We start from the raw sequence: 21932 nt of genomic DNA, 5'->3' as shown, positions 1-21932 counted from the left end.
TTATTGCAGGGATTTGTTTCACCGTGTTGAAGTAACTTTCTGTGATAAAATGATACCCAACGATCCAGGATTTACGATTGATCTGTCACAGAGGATGACTTATGATCAAATGGCACGAGCTGTCGCCGAACGAGTTGGTGTAGACCCTTACTTGCTTCAGTTCTTTAAGTGTCAAAAGTAAGTTACGTGTTAATTAGAATTAGTGGAGCTAACATCTCCAAAAGTCTACATTTACTTACTCACAGTTCAATTTTTATACTTTCTCAGCTACAAAGATAGTCCTGGAAACCCTCTCCGGTGCACCTATGATGGAACATTAAAAGAATTGCTAGTTTATTGCAAGCCTAAGACGCCTAAGAAAATATTTTATCAGCAGCTTAGTATACGAATTAATGAACTTGAAAACAAGAAACAATTTAAGGTATACAGTGCTGTGGTGCTCTTAAAACCAAATGAGTACATAGATTTTTAACTTTTTAAATGAATTAAAAAGCAAGTGATTGATATGTTAAAAAACATGTTTTCAGTGTATATGGGTAGGCCCAAAATTGAAAGAAGAAAAGGAGCTAATACTGTACCCAAATAAAAATGGTACAGTATCAGACCTCTTGGAGGAAGCAAGAAAGCAGGTTGAACTGTCCGAAAATGGGTCTGGAAAACTTAGGTATGATAGTCTTCTCACAGATGTAACAACTTACATTCACTGTACTGCTCTTGTGCTCTGATTGCCATTTTTTTATGTTTAGGATATTTGAAGTAAACTGCAACAAAATTATTTCTGGCCCAAAGGAAGATGGTCCACTAGAAACACTAAACTCTTCTGCTAGTAAAACATTCAGGTGACTACAAAAAACCAATTGTTTCAGCTAACATATTCAACTTTGCAAAATTATTTATATTATGTTTGTATTCAATGGATACAGGATAGAGGAGATACCACGAGATGAACTGCACCTAGCGGATGATGAAATGCTAATGCCAGTTGCCCATTTTTATAAGGATATTTTCTCGACATTTGGCATTCCATTCTTCCTTAAAGTGAAGCATGTAAGTATCATTTTCTTAAACATGAGATTCCTAAGTAATTTGAAGCTATGCACTTCTTCTTCTTTCGATTTCGGCCATCTTTGGACTACGTTCAACAATTCACTTGCCCGGCTTTTTGATCTTTTTTCTCTCTTCCCAATATTTCCTCATCATTTTCGAATGGTTCCTCCTCCGCTCTTCCGACCATTTCCTGTTATTATTCTTTAGTTTCGTTTCTTCTGGAAAACACTTAATTTCGTTCACTATTTGTCTAAACTTTTTCCTGTCCCTGATTGACTCACGGGTGACATTAAAATAGGCCAAATCCTTTTTCACCATCTGTATCCATTTATTGTTGGTTTTTTCGTTCCTGTTACTATGTTCAAACACTTTTCTTGTTAGTCTGTTTCCATCCATCCTCGACAGGTGACCATAAAACGTTAGTCTGCGTTTACGCATTGCATCACTCACTTTCTCAATGGTTTTGTATATTTCCTTATTACTCTTTAGCTTGTACTCTTCTCCAATCTTTCTCGGTCCTAATATTTTTCTCAAAATTTTCCTTTCTTTCCTTTCCATGTTTTCTATTTCCCCCTTTTTGTTAAGAGTTAGGCACTCCGATGCATACAGGCATTCTGGTCTAATGACAGTTTTATAATGTCTTAATTTAGCTTGAATCGAAATGTTTTTTTTGTTATATATGTCTTTGGTTTTTTGAAAAGCAAATTCCATTTTCCTTGCTCTCGCCTGGTTTGCACTCTTGTCTAAACCATTCACTTGGATTATTTCACCTAAATACTTAAATTTTTCTACTCTCTTAATATTGCTGTATTTAGTAATAAGATTTTTCTTGTTATTTCTATGATTAGACATATACACGGTTTTTTCAAATGAAATCTGCAGTCCAGCTCTGGCCGAAAATTCTTGTAGTTTCTCCAAGTAATTCTGAGCTATTTCTTCGTTTTCTGTAATTATTGCCAGATCGTCTGCAAAAGCTAAACAGTCCACTTCTATTTTTTCTTTTTTTGTTCCAATTCTGATGTCATTCTTGGTGCCTTTGAGTTCTTCTTTCCATGTTCTCAATATCTTTTCCAGTACGCAGTTGAAGAGGATTGGGGATAAACCATCACCTTGTCTAACACCTGTTTTAATTTCGAACTTCCTTGAAATTTCACCCATAAATTTAACTTTGGCCTTACTGTTTGTTAGCGTCTGTTTGATAATTTGAATTGTTTTCTTATCGACCCCAAATTCTTCCAATACTTTCAGTAGTGTTTCTCTATCTACCGAGTCGTATGCTTTTTTGAAATCTACAAATACTATTGCAAATCTCTGGCCTCTTGAGATTCTGTAACGAATTAGTGTTTTCAGGTTAAATATTTGTTCAACACAGGATCTACCTTGTCTAAAACCTGCTTGATATTCACCTATTTTTTTATCCAGAACTGGCTCCACGATTTGAAGTAATTTCCTTGACAAAATTTTGTATCCTACTGGTAGTAGCGAGATCCCTCTATAATTATTAACATTCATCTTATCCCCCTTTTTGTGTAGTGGGTGTATCAGGGCACACTGCCAGTCTTCAGGAATTCTTTCTTCGTCCCAGATCTTCTTAAACATATGTTCCAAAACTTGTGGGAGGTTGGTATCCATTATTTTTAGGATTTCTGGTACTATGGAGTCTTCACCTGGGGCTTTATTGTTTTTTAGACTGTGTATTATGTGTTTTATTTCTTCAGCGTCTGGAGGTTTTGACTCGGTATTAGTATTTCGGTGGTTTTCAAAACTCATTTTATCTTTGGGGGGTTCACAATTTAGTAGATTCTCGAAATATTTTGCTAATATTTCACAATTAGTCTTGTTTGTCAAACCTAGCTTGTTCTCTTCATCTTTAAAACATAAATTTGGGGATTGGTATTTGGTTAGCTGTTTTCTAAAAGTTTTGTAGAAATCTCTAGAATTATTTCTTTTAAAGTCTTCCTCAATCTGTTCTAGGTTATCCTGAAATTGTCTTCTTTTTTTATTACGGAAAAGCTTAGCTGTTTCTCTTCTCTGGATTTTAAAATTGTCAAGATCTTGAGGATCTTTTGTGGAGTTCCATTTCTGCCACAATTTCTGTCTCTTCTCCAGGTTCTCATCACATTCATTGTCCCACCATGGATGTCTTCTTACTCTTTTCACGAGACAATTTTCTTTTGCTATTTCAACTATTTCGTTTTTGATCTCCTCCCATCCCGCTTCCTTATTTATTGTGGATATGCCATCGCTATCTTTGTGCAATGCTCTTTGAAACCGTTGTTTAATTTCTTCATTTTTTAAAGTTTCTGTGTTATATTTTGGAATTTTGTAAAAGGTTTTCTTCTCTTTTCGAAATGGGAGTGGTCTGAATTTAATCGTAGTCAAATAGTGGTCTGAATCAACATCAAGGCTTTTCAGCACTTTAGTGTTTTGAATTTCTTCTTGACAATGAAGTGAGATAGCCACATGGTCAATTTGGAATTCTCCGAGAAGTGGATTTGGTGATCTCCATGTTTTAGTTTTTCGGCTCAGCTTTTTGAAATGTGTTGTCATTATTTTCAAGTTGAAATGCCTACATACCTCTATAAGCCTTTCTCCATTTTTTGAAGTTCTTTTGTGACCTGGGAAGAGGCCTACTGTTCCATGGTATTTTTTCTCCCTTCCTATTTGTGCGTTAAAATCGCCTACTAACATTTTGATGTTCTTCTTTGAGCACCTATCCAGTTCCATTTCAAGTATCTCCCAAAATTCTTCAACTTTCTCCGGGTTATTTTTGTTGTCCTGGTTTATGGGTGCATGGCAGTTGATTATAGAGTATCCTTTGTTTTTACGTTTAATCTCAAGAATGGATAGTCTCTCAGAACTCGAGTAGAAGTTAGTAACTGAATCTAAAATTGAGTGATGTACCAGAAATGCTGTTCCCAGGTATGGCATTTGTTTCATTAAGATTTTACCTGGTTTTCCTTTAAATAAACGATAGTTTTCAAAATCTAAAGCAGTTTCATCTAAAAACCTTGTTTCTTGCAATGCACATATTAAAATTTCTTTCTGGTTCAGCTTTTCAATCAATAATTTCAATTTTCCTACTTTAATTAGAGAGTTTACATTTAGGGTTGCAAACATAGTTGCTTTCTTAAATTTCAGTGTTGAGGGCTGCATACATGTTGGTCGGGGTCCTCCAAAATCCTTTGACCCCTTTGCATTGTTTCTACGAACAACGGAGGATTTGCCATTCGGTCTACCTCTTGGAGTAGTGTCTATCTTTGACGACGTTCCCATCATGCTTTGCAGTAATTGTTGGATAATAAATTAGGGGATCGGGTTGCCCCGAATCCGAAATTAAAACCAAGGTAGTAAGCCCTGGAGTTAGCTCTTCCGCTCTCTCTGCCGTTGGGAAAATGTTCCTCTTCCGCCATTGAGACCGTTGGCTGGGTTTCACCTAGTAACCCTAGGCAGGGGCCCTATGACAGGGTGCTACCATCTGGAGCCGGACGGACCCTGGTTTTTTTACGAGGCTGTTACTCCTCCCCCTCCACACTTCCCCATCCTCTTGTTTTTAGATGGGCCCGGGCTTGGGACCGGCTTGCGGCGGTGTTGAAGCTATGCACTATTAATTTAAAATTACCATTTAGTTGTACATGTACATGGATACTCTGATCTGACCTGTATTTATCAACTTAAAAGAATGGATTCAAAGTTTTAGCATGGTACCTAGTACTTCTGAGTGAAAAACAAATAATTGACGGAATAGTAAGGTAGAGTGGTGAGCTGTCAACAGTCAGCACAATGTAGCCAACTGTGTGTTACCCATTTATGTGAAAGGTACAGAATATTTTACTATGCTTAGATACAAAAGTAGTTTCAGGACGATAAATATGAAGTTTCGTGGTATTAACAGTTCCTGCATATATTGTGGAACTTCTAGTACTATAGTATAGGCAATAGCTGATACAACCAAAAGGTACATAAGTTGCTGATATCAGGGTTTATTTGCTAACTGTTTTTGGTATTAGTATAGTGAAAGCATATTTTCATTCTTGTTATCATCAGTATCTTCGATGTTCAAATTATTGATGATTGCTATTAAAATGTCAGTACAATAACTTTACTGCTTATGGTTCTCAAAACTCGTTATATTAAGAGTGCAAGTCTACTGGCAGTAAGAACAAAATTGAATTGATTTGAATTGAATTTTCCAGGGGGAGCCATTTTCAAAGATTAAAGATAGATTACTGAAGAAATTAGGAATTCAAGAAAAAGAATTTGAGAAGGTAAGTGAATGCTTGTCACATATACAAAATTCTTTTGATTTCATAACTAAGTAGAAAATAACATAACAGTAATTGAGTGAATAGAAATTCTCAGACATTGTAATTTGTCTGTATCTGAAGTCTACACTGCATTTTCCCACAGTGATTCTCACACTAATAGGTACATAACAGACTATTATTTAATCCAGGGTTTCTACTATCGATAATTTTGCAATGAAACTGAACTTCTGTAATATGTCTTCTCGTGATATGTGCAAATGTATTCGTGCCCTTTGCTGACTTCCTACAACAAACTGTGCATTAATCTACAGTATATTAATAGGCAACAGTATCATGACAGTTATGAAAGGCTGTGCAACATCAGAAGTAAACTTTTTATTTATGTTCTGAAGCTTAATGATCTGCAAAAATAAGAGGGTACGGTTACATTTAAGAAATGCACATTTTCTTTTGTTGGGTTTTGAGAGTGGCATTACTAGCTACTGGATGAGCTAACAGAACCAGTATCACAAAATAGCAGGTAAATGATGGATAGAGAGAGCAAGCAGTGTTAAGAAACTGATATTTGTATTTCATATTAAATCAAATAGATGTCAGAACTAATAGAAAAACATTGACATTGTAACATATCGACTTAGGTCCTTTTATTGATTGTGGAAAAAGTATTAATGAGCTAAAAAGAGTGAAGATACTTCAGTTATTAATCCAAAGTGGTTGTAGTGAAGTTTGTTAATATCAGAATTTTAGATGCCAGAAAAAGTCATTTTAGTACTCATGTTGATGACATCATTTTTAAGTGTCAGAAGAAATTACATTTCTCTGTAGAGAGCACTCTTTGCAGATGCTAGTCATTTTAGCTCAGTCATAGAATAATCAGTTGGAAATACAAATGACTATAACCAGTTGCAGTTATTTGTTTTCCCCCTACACATTTTTGGACAATTATACAGTCTGCATCTGATGGATTGATTTCAGGTTTTTAAAAAACCAGTGGGTTACTTGTAGATTACTTACAGACAGTGTCTGGCACTGTTTTTCAATAGTCACAGGCTCCTTTTACCACATATACTTCTATAAACTGGATTAAGCAAACAAAGACTATCTTTGCAGCCTGTACTATGTTACAAAAGAAATACAAATTATCATTACATATCTCTACATTGAAGACAAGAAATTATGGCATTCAAAAGAAGTAAGAAAGAAAGACCGATTTAAGAGAATTAACAACAAACAAGCAATAGACGCTGTCAGCAAAGTAATATATTAGATAGTAACAGGACTTCTAACAATGGCACCAGCAGAAACCTCAAAATATTTCACTATCTGTATGTCAGTCAAAAGGACCTTCAGATGAATTTACTGGAAACAGAACTCAATTTCTGCACAGTAATGTAGAATTAATAAATATTTAACATTAATGTCAAAATAATAAACACAGCAGTATGAGGTCTGTTCAAAAAGTGAAGGGAATTTTTACAATTTTGCTTTGTTATATTAGTCAAATTTGCATGATTTTATTGTTTTTGTGTTTGTAAACATGCCTGAAAAGTATCTCTGTCGGTGGTAGATGTATCAAATATTTAGTCTTTTGTCAGTTGTCAAATAGGTTACATGTTTTTATTGTAGGAAAGTTCTTGTAGAATGTAAATACATTAGGATTAAAGGGTATCACTAAGAGAAAAGCAAAAGTGTTGAGTTGTTGATAGGCACACAAAAAAGAAAGGAAACTTCCTACCCCCCCCCCCCCCCCCACACACACACACACACACACACACACACACACACACACACAATGCCCATACATTGTGCTGGCTAGAGGCCACTTACGAGCATAGTAGGGGGAGGGGGGGGGGTGTTGCACATTAATCACGTTTTACTCTAGCTTGTCAAAGGATAACTCCAAAAGATAGCAAGTTTTCTTTCTTTTATGTGTGCCTATCAACTACTAAATGCTTCTGCTTTACATGATTTTTGCAAATCATCGTCTTGAACAGTTTCCAGCCCCAGGCTGGGTCTGTTTGGAATACAAGCCTCACCATCTAGTCTTGTTTTCCCACAATCTTTCTGTTTTTACCCTGGTCCAGTCCTCATCTCTTTTTGCCACACACTTCTCCACACCTTTCCGCCATCCATCCCTTGGTCTTATTTGTTTCCTTCCCATTTGCATTTCATGTATCTTATTGGGGATCCTCTCATTTTCCATTCTCTTTAAGTGTCGATACTATCTTATCCTTGATATTTCTATCCTGCTCTGCAAGGGTTCCTCTTTCACTATTTCCCCTATCCTTCCATTCCTCATTGTATTTTTCTTTGTTGCTCCTATTCTACTTCTGTGGAATGTAACAATATTATGAAAAGGAAAGTTGTGTCTCACCATGTAGCGGAGATGCTGAGTCATCCTTCATTTCAATGACTGTTTCGCAGCCTGTTCCATATTAATCCTTCCCACCAACACCAGCTTCTCTGAATTGTGCAGGTGAGAACTTTCCCTGCAATACATCTTACGTTCCTGTAACCCTCCTGGCCTCAACCTTCGTTAGTCACTGACCTCATCCATCCAGCCCCTTCCCTGTTCCCATTCCAGCACCATACAGCCCTCATTCCACCATCTGACCCAGTCTTTTTATTCCTGTCCACTGTCCAAACTGCAGCACTTCACGGTCTGCCACCCCTACCCTACTATCCCTCCCCCAGCCTCCTCCTTACCCCCACCCAGTCACCACTCCAAACATGCACTGGTGCTGCTGCTCGCAGTGTGGTTTCAGTTGCCTGAAACTGCAGTTTTTGTGTGTGTGTGTGTGTGTGTGTGTGTGTGTGTGTGTGTGTGTGTGTGTGTGTGTGTTTTGTTTTTTATTTATTCTTTTATTTTTTATTTTTCTTAAACAAAGGCCTTACTGGTTTAAAGATTTATTTGTGACAGTCTTTTTTGTTTTGCCTGTTAGCGACTCAGCATCTCTGCTATACAATGAGTAGAATAGCAACTTTCCTTTTCACAATATTATTACATTCCATCCTAGATTTTCCACTAATTCTGAGGAACTTCGTTTCACATGGCTGTAATCCTCTTTACATCTCTCTTCTTCATTACCAATGTTTTGGATGCATAGCTCAGTATTGGGATGTAGTAACTTCTTTATATTACATCTTTACTTTTATGTGGGATGTCTTTGTTCCAAACGAGACTCCTAACACTTCACAGGAATTCTTCTGTCTACCGTGTTCTCTGATTTTTCTTGTTTCTTCTGTTTTCCTCTATCAGACTTCTCAAGTACTTGACACGTTCCACCTTCTTCAGTTTGTTGACCTCCAATCCTTATTCCGCTAGTTGGTCTATCTCTCTTTCTAGTTGTAACTGTGATCTCACATTTGTTTATAATTAAATTCAGTCCATATTGTCTCGCAATTTCTTCCCAAGTATCCAGCTGTTCCTAAATATCCTCCAGAATATAAAAGTCAAGTTTCTACAATCCTTCCTGTGTCAGGTCCTCCCCCCACCCCCTGCAGAGTTAACTTCAACCTCCTTCAATCTGTTTCACCTCCAAGGCTTTGCAGATTAGCAAGTGCTCAAAGTACTTCTTCCACACAATCTTCAGTGTCTCATTATTAACTGCTTTCCCATTTCTGTTAATCATTGTTTTATCCTCTCTCAAATCTCACCTCTTACTTTTGACCATTCTATATAGTACTTTCTTTATTTCCTATACTATCTTCCTCCATCATCTTTGTCCATTCTTCCATCCACAATCTTTTCCCCTCAGCCACTGTCTTATTTGCCTCTTTCTTCTATTTCTTATGCTCCTCTCTTGCTGCTGAAGTCCTTTCCACAGTTGGAAGACCTTGTTCTTCTTCCCACCTTCCTTGTGTTTGCATTAAATTTTACCATAAGAATGGAATTGAGTGCACCAAGTTTCAGAAATGTTATCTCGATGGGTCTGCTATGAATAAAACAAGTATTTACGAGGGTATAAGTGTTTAAAGCTTTTGTTAACGATTCTGTCAACAGTTGCAGTATTTGTATTGGGTGACTAGTTTGAACTATACAGGGTTGTTTTCAAGCCTGGGCTACTGAGGCTGATCTTATTAATAAACATCTAAGTGCCAACACTTGCTTTATAAATGTTTACAGAATGAATGCCAGGCTTGAAAATGAACCTCCAAAGTTTTAAACTAGCTACCTAATGTAAATACTGCAACTTTTGGTAGAATCATTAATAAACACTTTAAGGAATTTAAAAAAGTTGCTGGTTCTCCGCTAATAAAATGTTGAAACTGAAGAACAACTGCGTGTTTCAAAGGAGGCAGAGAAGACATTGAAGATTACAAGCACTCTGGATGCCCTGGCGCATCATCATTTGATGAAATTGTGGAAAAAGTGAAGAAATGATTATGAATGATTGCCGTATCACAGTAAGAGAAGTTATTAGTGTTGTTGGCAAATTAATTGGTTTATGCCATGAAATTTTTTCAGATGTTTGTGAAACATGTGACAGCTATTTTTTTCCCAAAATTGTTGAATTTCACGTAATAATAGCATTGAATGAAAATTGCTCACTAATCACTTGATGAATTTAACAATAATGTGGAATTATGGAAACATGTCATGAAAGATAATGAAATATGGGTTTATGGATGATGTCAAAGCTAAGGCTCATTTGTCGCAGAGGAAGCATTCTAAATCGCCAAATGTGGCCACATGTGAATGTTATGCTTACTGTGTTCTTAGATTTTAGTGGCATAGTGCTCTACGAGTTCTTCCCACATGATCTGTGAGTCAATAAGGAGTACCACTTAAAAGTTCAGTGCTGGTTACATGAAGCAGTCCAAAAAATCCTCTGTATTTGTGGCGAAATGATGACTGATTGTTCTGTCATTTTGAAAGGCAATTCATGACAGTTGCACCACAATAAAGAACCTTCTAACACTCTGGTGCTTTTTTGTGAATTTTTGGCCAGAAGCAGTACTGTAATAATGCCCAAGCCTGCATATTCTTCAAGCATAGATCCATCTGATTTTCTACTGCTCCCAAAAATAAAGAAAATCTGAAAGGTATGCCAAGCATAGATGAGATTAAAAACATACAGCTGAGAGATCTAAAAGCTATTGCAAAGCTAAAGTTCGAAAAGTGTCGAGACTGGAAAATGACAGTTTAAGAGTAGTATAATATCTAACGGGAAGTATTTTGCTGGGGATAACTTTGATGTAGACAAATAACTGGAGGCAAAATCCCAAAGATTCTCCTAGATGAAAAGTCATAAATGAAAAACAGGAAAGACAATACAAATTAAGAAACAGATTGAGCCACAGGTACTGGGAAAATAAACTCCATTAGACTGTACATAAAATACTGGCATAGCTGAATCAATTAAATTGGAAAACTCTTTAAGCTACTTTCACTGCCTAGTTACAATTCAGATCTAGGCATTTATCACAGCTCTTAAGGAATTGATGAATTCTCCCTTTAACAGAATCATTAAGTTTTTTGTCAACCAAAATGTTAGGAGCCAAGTCTAGATTATAGGGTTAGTGTTCTGAGTAATGTAATAGTAGTCGTAACCTTCCTGGCTGAAGGAGTGCAGTGTAGCTCGGTTTGTTGGGTGTGAGGCAATGTGATCCCATATAATAGCTTTGTCTCTGTGGTCATGATGTGATGCAAAACACTTGGAGAAATCAATGGAAAACTGTCAGACAGTTGACTTATTGTGAAATGCCGGTTTTACAATTTTTTTCATCAAATTTCCATACCAGTTCATTGGTGCCTAGAGTCACCTCTGCATGAGGAACATTCCTCTTTCTGATCTTAAACAATACCATTAATGCACACAACCTTCACTCGTCACTTTCTGTCTGTATGCAGCACAAATAGCATAATGAAAGGAAACGGTTTTGATTCTTTGTCACTAAAAACAATATTCCATAAGAGAGCCTATATTTGGGGGGGATTTTTAATTGCATCAATCGTTTTGAACTTCTGCAGTAAGCAAATGAAAAAAATATACCTATTGCACGAAATATTTCAGTGGATGACAAATTTATCTTCCACGGGTGCTGTGATTGTCACTTTTGTTCTTGAAGCTTGGCCTACTTCCATGCTAAAGTATTGTTCATCAGGCACCTCTCTTTATAGTGAAGGCCAACCCTTGGCACCTGTTGTTGCAGAAGAAGTCTTTCATGAAACCACATTAAAAAGATATTCGTCTTCTAATGGGAGACTTATTAATAATATTCATCATAAAATTGCGGTAAATGAAACTTATAACACTAAATTGGCTGTCTTCCTAAACACAGAACAATAAGCAAGAAATCTAAAACTTGTTGCCGACCAGGTCACCACTTGGTTCAAAGATGTCCTGGGTGAGAAAGAGGGTGGAAATTGTCATCATGTTATGAATCATTTTGAGGAGGCATGTTTACATCAGACATTAGATCTTACCAATTGTGCACTTAGTACAGATTAGCGTATTTCATGCGGAAGTAATGATTCGTGCAAGCATGTTATAAAGACAGCTGCCTTCAATGCTTTATTTCTATAAATGCTGGGAAATTAAAGCTGTTGTAATACAACACAGTGAGCAGAGGGAAGGTTGCTCCTAGCGTCACTATAATCACGAGATCATAATTAAGGCAGTGACTAGTCCTACTTTCCCACCCTTCTAAATGCTACAAACCTATAATACAGGCAGCAGTGACCCAACATGCTGACAGTGAAAATCTTGCTTACCATTCTAATGGTACATGATATGATTAATAACTCTGCATTTTCTGCTTTGTTTCGAGGCTGACTTTGAGCAGGAATACGTCAAACGTTAAAGAAAACTTAAAATGCGGAAAATGTTGTAAAATGGAATTGTTAATTAGGGAAAACATTATATTCAGAGAATAGGACTTCTGTTGGAACCGACTAAATTGAAAGTAAAAAGCATGAAAACATAAAATGCAGTATCATAAAAATGGAGTTTTACTGTAACGGACATTTGGATGACACTAGAGTTGATTATATATGACAGAAATGATTTCATGGAGTTTCTGTGAAGTGTTTAATATTTGCTGCATCATTTTACAGCATAATATGCCTTGTTTATTTACAAAAAGTGGAGAATATATGTGTTTGTGAAACTGTGACGTTCTGAACAAGTAAAGTGAAGGTTAAAAGGCTAGTATTGTGGTGCAGGCTCCTCATTTTTGGGACAGAATATTACATAACCTGTAAAAATGTCAGATTATTTCACAGTAAGGGGTGGTTTCCTTTAAAGCATGGCTTGGCATCCAGCAGCAGTCAAGTTTTTAAGATCTCACTTAATATCTTCTCCCATTAGAACTTAAAATCTCTGAAGTGAAGATTTGAATGCATAAAAATAAATGTGCATCAAAGAAAAAGGTGCTGACAGTCAAACTGGCTTTAAATAGGTGCATATCCAAAAAGTAACTGTATGGTTGAATTCTTAAGCAGTGGAGCAAAAGTGAACAAAAGTGAAACTGTCAACTTGAGTGATCGCAGTTTATTTAATGCTGAATCGCTATAAAATATTAATATTGACCAAATGGAGCACATAAACATAATACAAAAACAAATTTTACTTGCATTACTTTAATAGTCTCCATCACACTTATAAAATCACACATATTTTTCTTTGCAAGACTTGGTTCTCCAGATCCAGATTAAAGTAATCTTGGTCACTCACAAAAACCTCATCACTTATTTCTTTGCCAGCTTTATTTCAGTGGGTTGGTGTGATTGTACTGAAACAGTCAGAGAAACTCACCTTATAGATAACTGCTAAACATGGCACACATTGTCACTCTCACACCTGTGCCAGTGTGAATAATTATATACAACACAGTACTGTAGAAACTACTAAATATTAGCATTTTTTATTAAATTTTAAGGCAAATTTTTTACATTCTTTATTTCTAGGAATGTACCAAATGTTATTTTACTTTGACATAGCCCAGTTCTGTACTAGAGTGTTGTTAAACAATTTTTGGTTGAAATGCTGTTGTTTGCAATTTAGTTACTATAAGTATAGTAAGGAGTGAGGGGAAAATAGTTAAAGAGAAACAGATGCATTAACCATAGGGTAGGCAAGATTTAGGAGACATGGGAATGTTAAAAGAATATGAACTGGCAGGAGTGGGATGACAGGAAAATATGGAGAGCTGTATGTTCTAAACAGACCTAGCCAACTGTAGAAGATTATATTGATGATGAATAATTTATGAATGTGCATGTTTAGTGATGTACAACCCCATTTGTAATTTCAGAAAACCCATACTTACATTCAAATAATGCTGAAAGAGATATGATTTAATTTTTTTGAATTTATATTCCTGCACATTATCTATCAATAACCATGTTGTTGTTGTTGTTGTTGTTGTTGTTGTTGTGGTCTTCAGTCCTGAGACTGGTTTGATGCAGCTTTCCATGCTACTCTATCCTGTGCAAGCTTCTAAAACCATATTCCTTATCTTTATTGCTTGATTTAGAAATTTGTTGTTGTTCAAATTATATTTTCCAAGGACGTAACCCCATTATCAAATGGCCATGTGTATTTGAATAGTAAACACATAATAGTGGTTCACTGCTGCAACAATCTGGAAAAAATATCGTATTACTCAACCTTATGTTCAATAGGTCAAACACATACGAAGTATTATCAAAAAATAATGGGAATTTTTGTCTCTCTTGAAGAATCTTTATTTATTCATCATTGTCAACTTTGTCTCCTTCAAAATAATGTATTACAGATATATTACACTTGTGCCACTACTTTTTCCAGTCTTGGAAGCACTTCCGGAACTCACTTTTCGGCATGGTATTTGATGACACTGTTCTTATCTCATGAATGGTGGCAAAATGACATCCTTTCAGCCTTGAGAATGGAAAGAAGTTGCAAGGGTCTATGTCTTGTGAATAGAGTGACTGAGGCAACATAATGGGTTTGTTTTTTTTTTCTTGCCAGAAAGTTATGAACAAGCAGTGGGGTGCGAATGTGATCATTATCATGATGCAATTTCCATGAGACGTTTTGCCACAGCCCTGCTTGTTTACTTCAGATTGCTACATTCAAATGGTACATAACTTTCAGGTAATATTCATTATTGGCTGTCCCATTGTAATCAAAGAAAACATTGAGAAAAACTTTCACATGTAATTAAACATGTAGATTCCCCCCCACCGCCAGTCTTAGTTCTTCAGGCCGTTTCCATTGGTACAGTTGAGCCTAGGTTTCAAAGTCATACTTTTATACCAATATTTTGGCATCTCTTTAACCTTCTTTACAAGTTCTGGATTGTTGTTGACATCATTCCGCATTTCTTGAGCCATGGCTTAGCAGCGGCGTTTTTGGTCAGAATTCAGCTATTTCTGAACAAACTTTGCTGCAACACATTTCATGCCCAAAACATCCGAAAAAATTGCTTGGCATGAGCCAAAGAATGTGCCGACGGCATCAGCAACCTCTCTGATAGTGATTTGGCAATTATCTAGAACAATTTTTTTTTTTTACTACTTCCGCATTATCGTCAGTAATTGATGTGCTATGGTGTCCAGGGAAGTTGTTACCTTAGTCTTCTTGACACTCTTTGAAACATATATATCGCTTGTAACATCTTGTCTTAATCGTAGTAGATTCGCCAAAAGCCACGGTCAAGAGTTTGTGTGTGTCACTTTATTCCATATTTAATGCATATTCTTTGATGCGTGTTTTTCAAAAGTAAAAATTCAGTGAGCACTTGAAGACACGAATAACCTTTTTGACTGTCAACAATAAATTAAATATTCAAAACAGCTGAAAATGCAAACATACCTCAGCTCACAGACGTATCAGCTCGATAATAAAAATTTTGAAAATCGGGTGTATAAATCCCGTGAAATTGGGGGAAAAAAATTCCTGTTACTTTTCGATCACACCTTGTATCTTAAATAACCATCTGATCACTCTCCTCACTCGCCTACATTATTTGTGTAAGTTGTGTGCTCAGTGCTGTATCGTATTTTAATGTGTTTGCTTCTGGCTTTTGTAGCTCTCTCTCTCTCTCTCTCTCTCTCTCTCTCTCTATCTCTATCTATCTATCTATCTATCTCTCCCTCTCTCTCTGCTTGAGACTGTTCCACTGTAATAACTGACTGCAAAGTTCTTGAGAGTTTTGTCTGATGTTGTTGAGAAAACAGCATATTTTGGCAAGCCAGGTGTTAATCATATTCAAATGTGACTTTGAGGAGCCGTAGTGGCTTGCCAATATATACAGTGAGCCATTAGAAGGGTGCAGGCTCCAGGAGGTAGGCTATAATGTCATTGTACAGGGTTCAGTTATTGAACTGTTGTTGTTGTTGTTGTTGTTGTGGTCTTCAGTCCTGAGACTGGTTTGATGCAGCTCTCCATGCTACACTATCCTGTGCAAGCTTCATCATCTCCCAGTACCTACTGCAACCTACATCCTTCTGAATCTGCTTAGTGTATTCATCTCTTGGTCTCCCTCTACGATTTTTACCCTCCACACTGCCCTCCAATGCTAAATTTGTGATCCCTTGATGCCTCAAAACATGTCCTACCAACCGATCCCTTCTTCTAGTCAAGTTGTGCCACAAACTTCTCTTCTCCATAATCCTATTCAATACCTCCTCATTAGTTACGTGATCTACCCACCTTATCTTCAGCATTCTTCTGTAGCACCACATTTCGAAAGCTTCTATTCTCTTCTTGTCCAAACTGGTTATCGTCCGTGTTTCACTTCCATACATGGCTACACTCCATGCAAATACTTTCAGAAACGACTTCCTGACACTTAAATCTATACTAGATGTTAACAAATTTCTCTTCTTCAGAAACACTTTCCTTGCCATTGCCAGTCTACATTTTATATCCTCTCTACTTCGACCATCATCAGTTATTTCACTCCCTAAATAGCAAAACTCCTTTACTACTTTAAGTGTCTCATTTCCTAATCTAATCCCCTCAGCATCACCCGATTTAATTTGACTACATTCCATTATCCTCGTTTTGCTTTTCTTGATGTTCATCTCCTTTCAAGACACTGTCCATTCCGTTCAACTGCTCTTCCAAGTCCTTTGCTGTCTCTGACAGAATTAAAATGTCATCGGCAAACCTCAAAGTTTTTACTTCTTCTCCATGAATTTTAATACCTACTCCGAATTTTTCTTTTGTTTCCTTTACTGCTTGCTCAATATACAGATTGAATAACATCGGGGAGAGGCTACAACCCTGTCTTACTCCCTTCCCAACCACTGCTTCCCTTTCATGTCCCTTGACTCTTATAACTGCCATCTGGTTTCTGTACAAATTTTAAATAGCCTTTCGCTCCTTGTATTTTACCCCTGCCACCTTCAGAATTTGAAAGAGAGTATTCCAGTTAACATTGTCAAAAGCTTTCTCTAAGTCTACAAATGCTAGAAACGTAGGTTTGCCTTTCCTTAATCTTTCTTCTAAGATAAGTCGTAAGGTTAGTATTGCCTCACGTGTTCCAACATTTCTACGGAATCCAAACTGATCTTCCCCGAGGTCCGCTTCTACCAGTTTTTCCGTTCGTCTGTAAAGAATTCGCGTTATTATTTTGCAGCTGTGACTTATTAAACTGATAGTTCGGTAATTTTAACATCTGTCAACACCTGCTTTCTTTGGTATTGGAATTACTATATTCTTCTTGAAGTCTGAAGGTATTTCGCCTGTCTCGTACATCTTGCTCACCGGATGGTAGAGTTTTGTCAGGACTGGCTCTCCCAAGGCCATCAGTAGTTCTAATGGAATGTTGTCTCCTCCCGGGACCTTGTTTCGCCTCAGGTCTTTCAGTGCTCTGTCAAACTCTTCACGCAGTATCGTATCTCCCATTCCATCTTCATCTACATCCTCTTCCATTTCCATAATATTGTCCTCAAGTACATCGCCCTTGTATAAACCCTCTATATACTCCTTCCACCTTTCTGCCTTCCCTTCTTTGCTTAGAACTGTGTTTCCATCTGAGCTCTTGATATTCATACAAGCGGTTCTCTTCTCTCCAAAGGTCTCTTTAATTTTCCTGTAGGCAGTATCTATCTTACCCCTAGTGAGACAAGCCTCTACATCCTTACATTTGTCCTCTAGCCATCCCTGCTTAGCCATTTTGCACTTCCTGTCGATCTCATTTTTGAGAGTTTTGTATTCCTTTTTGCTTGCTTCATTTACTGTATTTTTATATTTTCTCCTTTCACGAATTAAATTCAATATTTCTTCTGTTACCCAAGGATTTCTATTAGCCCTCGTCTTTTTACCTACTTGATCCTCTGCTGCCTTCACAACTTCATCCCTCAGAGCTACCCATTCTCCTTCTACTGTATTTCTTTCCCCCATTCCTGTCAATTGTTCCTTTATGCTCTCCCTGAAACTCTCTACAACCTCTGGTTTAGTCAGTTTGTCCAGGTCCCATCTCCTTAAATTCCCACCTTTTTGCAGTTTCTTCAGTTTCAATCTGCAGTTCATAACCAATAGATTGTGGTCAGAATCCACATCTGCCCCTGGAAATGTCTTACAATTTAAAACCTGGTTCCTAAATCTCTGTCTTACCATTATATAATCTATCTGATACCTTTTAGTATCTCCAGGATTCTTCCAGGTATACAACCTTCTTTTATGATTCTTGAACCAAGTGTTAGCTATGATTAAGTTATGCTCTGTGTAAAATTCTACAAGGCGGCTTCCTCTTTCATTTCTTCCCCCCAATCCATATTCACCTACTATGTTTCCTTCTCTCCCTTTTCCTACTGACGAATTCCAGTCATCCATGACTATTAAATTTTCGTCTCCCTTCACTACTTGAATAATTTCTTTTATCTCGTCATACATTTCTTCAATTTCTTCATCATCTGCAGAGCTAGTTGGCATATAAACTTGTACTACTGTAGTAGGCATGGGCTTTGTGTCTATCTTGGCCACAATAATGCGTTCACTATGCTGTTTGTAGTAGCAAACTCGCACTCCTATTTTTTTATTCATTGTTAAACCTACTGCTGCATTACCCCAATTTCATTTTGTATTTATAACCCTGTATTCACCTGACCAAAAGTCTTGATCCTCCTACCACTGAACTTCACTAATTCCCACCATATCTAACTTTAACCTATCCATTTCCCTTTTTAAATTTTCTAACCTACCTGCCCGATTAAGGGATCTGACATTCCACGCTCCGATCCGTAGAATGCCAGTTTTCTTTCTCCTGATAACGACGTCGTCTTGAGTAGTCCCCGCCCGGAGATCCGAATGGGGGACTATTTTACCTCCGGAATATTTTACCCAAGAGGACGCCATCATCATTAACCATACAGTAAAGCTGCATGTATTGTATTGGGAAAAAAAAACGTAAATTAGTTACAAACTATGCCTGCCATCATGGCGATGATGTGGCGCAAACAAATAGCAAAATTCTGCATGACCCACTGAAGTGTCGGAACATCGATACTGTCAATGACCTACTGAATGGCTCTTTACAGCTCAGCAATAGTTTCGTGGTTATTGCAGTATACCTTGTGTTTAATATAGTCCCACAAAAAGGAGTCAAATGTGTTCGGATCCGGAGAATACGCCAGTCACTCGAGGCCCATGCCAGTGGCCTCTGGGTACACCGTAGCCAGAATGCAGTCCCCACAGTGCTGCTCCAGCGCATCAAACACTCTCCTGCTTCAATGGGCTTGAACTCCGCCACGTGAATCACATCTTATCGAAATTAGGATCACTTTGGATAATGGGGATGAAATCGTCTTCCAAAATCCTTCATGTGAGGACACACACAATGCACTATAGTGCATCATAGTCATAGGTTAAAGAAACTAAAGATATGCAGACTTCTGTTAAAAGAGGACATTTTACCCTAGGCAAGATAGAAACTGGTTGGACCTTGAAGTCCTCACTATGGGAAATAGGCATACACCATTTAGTAGCTATCCCTAATTAAGGGCCACCAAACAAAAAAGCCTGTGTAACTAACCTTACATTTGGTAAAAAACTTACTCATTTTCTCTTTGACAGTGTATGTGTTGTTGTTGTTGTTCTTGTTGTTGTTGTTGTTTTCTTCAGTCCAGAGACTGGTTTAATGCAGCTCTCCATGCTATTGTATCCTGTAAAATGTTCTTCATCTCCCAGTACTTACTACAACCTACATCCTTCTGAATCTGCTTAGTGTATTCATCTCTTGGTCTCCCTCTGCGATTTTTACCCTCCACGCTGACCTCCAATACTAAATTGGTCATCCCTTGATGCCTCAGAATATACCCTACCAACTGATCCCTTCTTCTAATAACATTGTGCCACAAATTTCGCTTCTCTCCAATTCTATTCAGTACCTCCTCATTAGTTATGTGATATACCCATCTAATCTTCAGCATTTTCTGTAGCACCACATTTCGAAAGCTTCTATTCTCTTCTTGTCCAAACTATTCATCATCCATGTTCCACTTCCATACATGGCTACACTCCATACAAATACTTTCAGAAACAACTTCCTGACACTTAAATCTATACTCGATGTTCACAAATTTCTCTTCTTCAGAAACGCTTTCCTTGCCATTGCCAGTCTACATTTTATATACTCTCTGTTTCGACCATCATCAGTTACTTTTCTCCCCAAATAGCAAAACTCATTTACTACTTTAAGCGTCTCATTCCCTAATCTAATTCCCTCAGCATTGCCCGTCTTAATTCGACTACATTCCATTATACTCGTTCTTCTTTTGTTGATGTTCATCTTATATCCTCCTTTCAAGACACTGTCCATTTCGTTCAACTGCTCTTCCAAGTCCTTTGCTGTCTCTGGCAGAATTACAATATCATCGGCGAACCTCAAAGTTTTTATTTCTTCTCCGAGAGGCTACAACCCTGTCTCACTCCCTTACCAACCACTGCTTCCCTTTCATGCCCCCCGACTCTCATAACTGCCATCTGGTTTCTGTACAAATTGTAAATAGTCGTTTGCTCCCTGTATTTTACCCCTGCCACCTTCAGAATTTGAAAGAGAGTATTCCAGTTAACATTGTCAAAAGCTTTCTCTAAGTCTGCAAATGCTAGAAATGTAGGTTTGTCTTTCCGTAATCTATTTTCTAAGATAAGTCGTAGGGTCAGTATTGCCTCATGTGCTCCAACATTTCTACAGAATCCAAACTGATCTTCCCTGAGATCGGCTTCTACCATTTTTTCCATTCGTCTGTAAAGAATTCGGGTTAGTATTTTGCAGCAGTGACTTATTAAAGTGATAGTTCGGTAACTTTCGCATCTGTCAACACCTGCTTTCTTTGGGATTGGAATTATTATATTCTTCTTGAAGTCTGAGGGTATTTTGCCTGTCTCATACATCTTGCTCACCAGATGGTAGAGTTTTGTCATGACTGGCTCTCCCAAGGCTGTTAGTTGTTCTATTGGAATGTTGTCTACTCCCGGGGCCTTGTTTTGACTTTGGTCTTTCAGAGGTCTGTCAAACTCTTCACGCAGTATCATATCTCCCATTTTATCTTCATCTACATTCTCTTCCATTTCTATAATAATGTCCTCAAGAACATCACCCTTGTATAGACTCTCTATATACTCCTTCTACCTTTCTGCTTTCCCTTCTTTGCTTAGAACTGGGTTTCCATCTGAGGTCTTGATATTCATGCAAGTGACTCTCTTTTCTCCAAAGGTCTCTTCAATTTTCCTGTAGGCACTATCTATCTTACCCATAGTGAGTTAAGCCTCTACATCCTTAAATTTGTCCTCTAGCCATCTCTGCTTAGCCGATTTGCACTTTTGTCGATCTCGTTTTTGAGACATTTGTATTCGTTTTTTCCTGCATCATTTACTGCATTTTTCTATTTTCTCCTTTCATCAATTAAATTAAATGTTTCTTCTGTTACCCAAGGATTTCTATTAGTCCTCGTCTTTTTACCTACTTGATCCTCTGCTGCCTTCACTACTTCGTCCCTCAGAGCTACTCATTCTTCTTCTACTGTATTTCTTTCCCCCATTCCTGTCAATCATTCCTTAATGCTCTGCCAGAAGCTCTCTACAACCTCTGGTTCTTTCAGTTTATCCTGGTCTCAACTCCTCAAATTACCACCTTTTTGCAGTTTCTTCAGTTTTAATCTACGGTTAATAACCAGTAGATTGTGTTCAGAGTACACATCTGCCTCTGGAAAAGTCTTACAATTTAACACCTGATTCCTGGATTTCTGTCTTACCATTATATAATCTATCTGAAACCTTTTAGTATCTCCAGGGTTCTTCCATGTATACAACCTTCTTCTATGATTCTTGAACAAGTGTTAGCTATGATTAAGTTATGCTCTGTGCAAAAGTCTACCAGGCGGCTTCCTCTTTCATTTCTTTACCCCAGTCGATATTCACCTACTACGTTTCCTTCTCTCCCTTTTCCTACTCTCTAATTCCAACTCTCTAATTCCAGTCACCCATGACTGTTAAATTTTCGTCTCCCTTCACTACTTTTAATTCATCATACATTTCATCAATCTCATCATCATCTGCGGAGCTAGTTGGCAAATAAACTTGAACTGCTATGGTATGTGTGGGCTTCGTATCTATCTGGGCCACAATAATGAGTTTACTATGCTGTTTGTAGTAGCTTGCCCGCATTCTTATTTTCCTA

The 21932-nt window shown here is 37.4% G+C and overlaps 1 protein-coding gene across 1 annotated transcript in view; it reads left to right on the top strand.

The window, feature by feature from the left end:
• Positions 1-21932, top strand: part of LOC126235971 (ubiquitin carboxyl-terminal hydrolase 7) — a 253893-nt gene that overhangs the window by 174880 nt on the left and 57081 nt on the right. Inside the window, exons 16-21 of the mRNA XM_049944942.1 lie at positions 10-177; positions 268-421; positions 528-664; positions 747-839; positions 924-1047; positions 5244-5315. Coding sequence (XP_049800899.1) covers positions 10-177; positions 268-421; positions 528-664; positions 747-839; positions 924-1047; positions 5244-5315 — 748 coding nt within the window. The remainder of the gene's footprint in view (positions 1-9; positions 178-267; positions 422-527; positions 665-746; positions 840-923; positions 1048-5243; positions 5316-21932) is intronic.

This window comes from Schistocerca nitens, chromosome 2 (genome assembly GCF_023898315.1).
Source record: "Schistocerca nitens isolate TAMUIC-IGC-003100 chromosome 2, iqSchNite1.1, whole genome shotgun sequence".
Taxonomy (NCBI): Eukaryota; Metazoa; Arthropoda; class Insecta; order Orthoptera; family Acrididae; genus Schistocerca; species Schistocerca nitens.
Note: the sequence above shows the minus strand (reverse complement) of the source record. Positions and strands in the feature narration are given on the sequence as shown.